We start from the raw sequence: 4,595 nt of genomic DNA on the forward strand, positions 1-4,595 counted from the left end.
ACGGAGGCAGACTGACCCACGAGGTAGTACGACCCACGGAGGTAGACTGACCCAGGGAGGTGGACTGACCCACGGAGACCAACTGACCCACGGAGACAGACTGATCCACGGAGACAGACTGACCCACGGAGACAGACTGACCCCACGGAGACAGACTGACCCACGGAGACAGACTGACCCACGGAGACAGACTGACCCTGGGAGGTGGACTGACCCACGGAGGCAGACTGACCCACAGAGACAGACTGATCCACGGAGACAGACTGACCCACGGAGACAGACTGACCCTGGGAGGTGGACTGACCCACGGAGGCAGACTGACCCACAGAGACAGACTGACCCAGGGAGGTGGACTGACCCACGGAGACAGACTGACCCAGGGAGGTGGACTGACCCACGGAGACAGACTGACCCAGGGAGGTGGACTGACCCTGAGCTGACCGAGGTTTCTGCACCTGTAAAAGAGCGTCTGTATCAAATCTACCTGGTTTTAACAAAATCACATACACCGACGTCTTTGACGCGTTGTTATGGAACCCACTTAGTTTCTTGGCAAGACCTTCCCTTCGATGGCATTTGCTCATTACTCCGTCAAGGTCAATGCCTAACCTCAACCAATCAGCTGCTTTGTAGTGTCCAAAGGTTTAGGGTTGCCTTATAACGTAGCGTCTGAGACCCGACAGGTTTAGGGTTGTTTTTACTTCTGCGTAAAATCTACACCGTTGCTACGTGCGTAGGTACGTGGAGACACGAACCTACGCCGGATCCTAGGCCGTAGCCTGACGTCACCTCTCCAAAAATGGAACTGCACGTCGTGGTGACGCACTTCTCTCGGCCGTGGCGTGGTAGCGTTGCATTTCCTCCGGCTCAAGTCCTGGTTCTCCTTCTCCATAAACACCATGAGATCAAGGAGAGGGTTAACTTCTCCTGCTGCAGATCTCCCACCGTGGTCCGAAAGAACAGGGGAGACACACACAGACACAGACACACTCACTCGCTCACTCATGGCGCACACCAGCGCACAAGTAAACCAAGAGTTTTTCAATTGATCCTATGGAAACCATACACCCCCTAGCGCGATGCAAAGAAACGCGTTCAACCCCGAGGCCGAACTCCGAAAGGGTCACGACGCCATAGCCACAGCGTGGAGTTGACACAGAAACATAAAACAGCCTTTAGTGTAAAAGTCAACCTGCACTCTGGAGTTGTGTTCATGATCTGATCTTCATATGAAAATACTTTTTGGGTCTGAAGGAGATACAGACTTGATCTATTTACATACACACACCTACACATGTTTAATAAATAGTATTTTATTTGCATCAAGGAAAGAAACTGATTTTTTTTACACTTGTATATACACCATCTCCCATTGGGCCTCCACACATCCATTATACTGTTAATACCTTTATTATAAACATTATAAACCCCTATCTCTAGCATCAGGGCAGAGCCAGACGTAACCATTTGGGGTTCTGGGGGTCCGGGGTCGTGATCCTCCAGGAGAGTTCAAAATAAAATGGGGATCAAATGTCTTGTTTTGTCCATAACTCCAAGATATTCAGTTCAGGAAAATATTCACATGTAACAAGCTGACATCACACAAGTTTCACTTTTATCATAAAAAATGACTCAAACTGATGAATGGATTATCAAAATAGTTGAAAACTAATCCATTAATCTTTGCAGCTGTAGTTTCAACGTCTGACCCGAACGTTAAACACAACAACTCAAATACTCTCATCTTAATATTTAGAATACTTCAGTCTCCTCGGGGTCCTTAAGCCCGTCGGCTCAGACTTCTCAGCTGACTCAGCATTGTCCTGTTTTGAGTCTTTATTTACGTTTCACCGTCCAATCGCAGCAGTCCTGCGGTGTTGTTTCCACGGTGACAGGTCGGTCACTGCCAGCTGTGCGGCTGCAGGAAGTCCGGCAGCGTGCTGATCTGATCCGGGCCGGACCGAGCCAGACAGCGCAGCGCCTGCAGCAGCAGGGGGGGCGGGGCCAGGCCACACAGCCAGCTGAACACCTGGTTCCCCAGCAGGGTCTGCCAGCGGCGCGGCTCGTCCTGCAGCTGCCGCGGCGCCTCGGGCTCGGGCAGGAAGAGCAGCAGGAAGTCCAGGCAGCGCTGCGCCTGGCTCCGCTCCGCCTCCTCACAGGACACGAGTCTCTGCAGCGCCGCGTCCAGGCCGGCCGGCCGCGCGCCGTGCGCCAGCAGCAGCAGCAGGCAGTCGGGCCGGGACAGCTCCACCGCCAGCTGCACCGCCGTCTTCCCGGCGTCCGCCACGTGCGAGCAGCCGCCGCGGCTCTCCAGGTAGTCCGTCAGCGAGTCGGCGTGCTTCAGCGCCGCCGCCATCATGCCGAGGATCGCTGCGCGGTCGTAGCGCACGGCTACGCTGAGGTGCGGCGCTCCGCTGCTGCGCCGGCAGCAGAAGCTGCAGCGCGGCGCTCTGAGCGCGCTCACGGAGTACGTGTCCAGCAGGTGGCGTGCGTAGTCCTGGTGGTCGTGCACGAGAGCGTAGAGCAGCGCCTCGGACGGCAGGAAGGCGCGCGGGTGTCCGTCCTCCCAGCTGAAGACCTCCATGCCGCGCATGTCCTCCAGCAGCCAGACAGGAAGTCGCTCCCGCACGGCGCAGTAGAAGGAGAAGGACGTCTGCTCGCACTGCCGCTGAGACGGAGACGAAGACAGATGCTCCAGCTGAGAGGGCAGCAGCCACGGCATGACAGCGCCGAGACACACCTGCACACACACGAGGAGGACACGTCCATTAATCAGCAGCTCTGTACATGGGATCTGTACAAGTTAAATTTATCTGAGAAAAGGTAAAGTAGCCGGCTACAGAGCACCTTGAGGCGACGCTCCTTTCAGACGCCGTTACAGTTGACTGACCTGGAGTACTACGACTCCGGTGGGTGGAGCAGTTAGAGGCTCGTACAGCGAAGCCTGATTGGCTGAAGGAGCTGTAATAGATTACCCTCTCAGAGCAGATCTTTGGATCCAAACTTTTCTGCTTAATAAAAGTGTTTAAGAAGAGACACTACAGGTGAACAGGTAGTTCACCTGTTCACCTGTATACTACCTAAGAGATATATGAAACTAAGAGATATCAGCAGGAAACTTCCCAACTGATTACTGACTTTAAGACGATCATTTTCTGTCTGAAATGCTGTTTAAATATGCAAATGAGGCATTATGTAACGCTAAAACCACAGACCTAAACAGACAAAGTGCATTAAAATAAATGGTGTCTGAAAAAAGAAATGTTATTGAAGATAATCAATGTCAATGTTTCTGTGTGCCGTGTGTCTCCTAAAGCGTTGGGCAGGTGTCTCCAAACTGTGCCAAGAAGGTTGCAGTGATGGTAAGTTTTGGGTTTTCTGACTAAAACGTTGAGAGAACAGGCTTAAGGTTATTAAGAACAGCTGGGAACCCTGAAGCCATTTAGTTCTACAGTTTTATTTATTAGCCTTTTATTTGTACTTTTTCATTCAAACTGTTTTTAAATTGTTCACAAAACTGTGACATGACGGACATTCTCTGTAAATGTTGACGTTTGTGATGCTGTTTTTAAGATTTATTTCTAACTAATAAGTCCATGAAGAAACTACCTGTTATTTGAAGCTTTAAGACAGTAATGTCAGTGACATGAGGTGGACACACACCTGTCTGAAGTTAGTCCCAAAGAGAACCGGTTTAATCTTGCTGTTTGGGTTGTGTTGGTCCTGCAGCGTCTCAGTCCATCTGTCCCTCGGTCAAACCTCGGTCCTCAGCTGGGTCTGGCTTTTATAGGCCGCTCCATGGCCGTTTGTTTTTGGGAGAGGCGCGAGAGGATCGAGTGTCTCGCATAGCGAACATAGCGGCCTTCACCCAGCTGCTGAACTCTAAACCATGAAGACGGTAAACACCCGCAGACGTCAGTCAGCAGACTCAGGCAGTCACTGGGATTATTGATGATTGATATCCTGATTACTGACTCGACAAAATCTACCTTGTAGATGGAAAGGTTGCCCTTCAAAATAAAAGAGAAATACATTATATATTTGAAACCTAACTGTGTGTGTGTGTGTGTGTGTGTGTGTGTGTGTGTGTGTGTGTGTGTGTGTGTGTGTGTGTGTGTGTGTGTGTGTGTGCGTGCGTGCCTCTGTGTGTGTGTGTGTGATATGAAGTCCACACGGGCATACTCTGGTAAGAGCCAATGAGATTTAACCAAGTATCGGCTAATTTAAATAGCTCACGTTACTGTAATGTGTCAACAGTTAACTTCATGTAATATTGGATGAGGAGTTTTCTTTTGAACAGTTCCTTCCTGACACAGGAAGCTCAGTGCTGCCTGAGACCGTTGGGATTGGTTTAAAGAAATGTAAACAACCCCGAGAGTTATTTCAGCAACTAGGATAGGTTTGGTCCAGGGTGGTTTGCTGCCTTCCTTCCTGCTTTACTCCCGTCAGAACTACTACGGCCACTAGAGGGCACCGCCTCTACAGACCTAAATATAGGGCAGAATGATGCTGGAACAAATGGGTTTGGGGGGAGTTTATTGTGAGGGTGTAACAGGTACACAGGAGGAACAGGATTGGTTTCCCCCCATTCTTCA

At 50.7% G+C, this 4,595-nt stretch overlaps 1 protein-coding gene across 2 annotated transcripts; it reads right to left on the reverse strand.

Annotated features, from left to right (window-relative positions):
• Window positions 1–1,616: 1,616 nt before the first annotated feature.
• Window positions 1,617–3,957, reverse strand: ankrd9 (ankyrin repeat domain 9). 2 transcript variants are annotated; one of them, XM_028565943.1, is made up of 3 exons: window positions 3,664–3,957; window positions 2,848–2,990; window positions 1,617–2,740 (listed from the first exon to the last, which is right to left on the reverse strand). In XM_028565943.1, the coding sequence occupies exon 3, from the start codon at window positions 2,720–2,722 to the stop codon at window positions 1,901–1,903; it is 822 nt and encodes a 273-aa protein (XP_028421744.1). In that variant the 5' UTR covers window positions 2,723–2,740; window positions 2,848–2,990; window positions 3,664–3,957; the 3' UTR covers window positions 1,617–1,900. The 2 variants fall into 2 exon arrangements, with proteins under 2 accessions (XP_028421744.1, XP_028421743.1); XM_028565942.1 differs by lacking the exon at window positions 2,848–2,990 and having other exon boundaries at window positions 3,664–3,952.
• Between the last annotated feature and the right edge of the window lie 638 nt (window positions 3,958–4,595).

Source organism: Perca flavescens, chromosome 20, assembly GCF_004354835.1.
Source record: "Perca flavescens isolate YP-PL-M2 chromosome 20, PFLA_1.0, whole genome shotgun sequence".
Classification (NCBI taxonomy): Eukaryota; Metazoa; Chordata; class Actinopteri; order Perciformes; family Percidae; genus Perca; species Perca flavescens.

Excerpts from the sequence above, each read along its gene's own strand:
- ankrd9 (XM_028565943.1), bottom strand. The coding sequence starts at position 2,722 with ATGCCGTGGCTGCTGCCCTCTCAGCTGGAGCATCTGTCTTCGTCTCCG.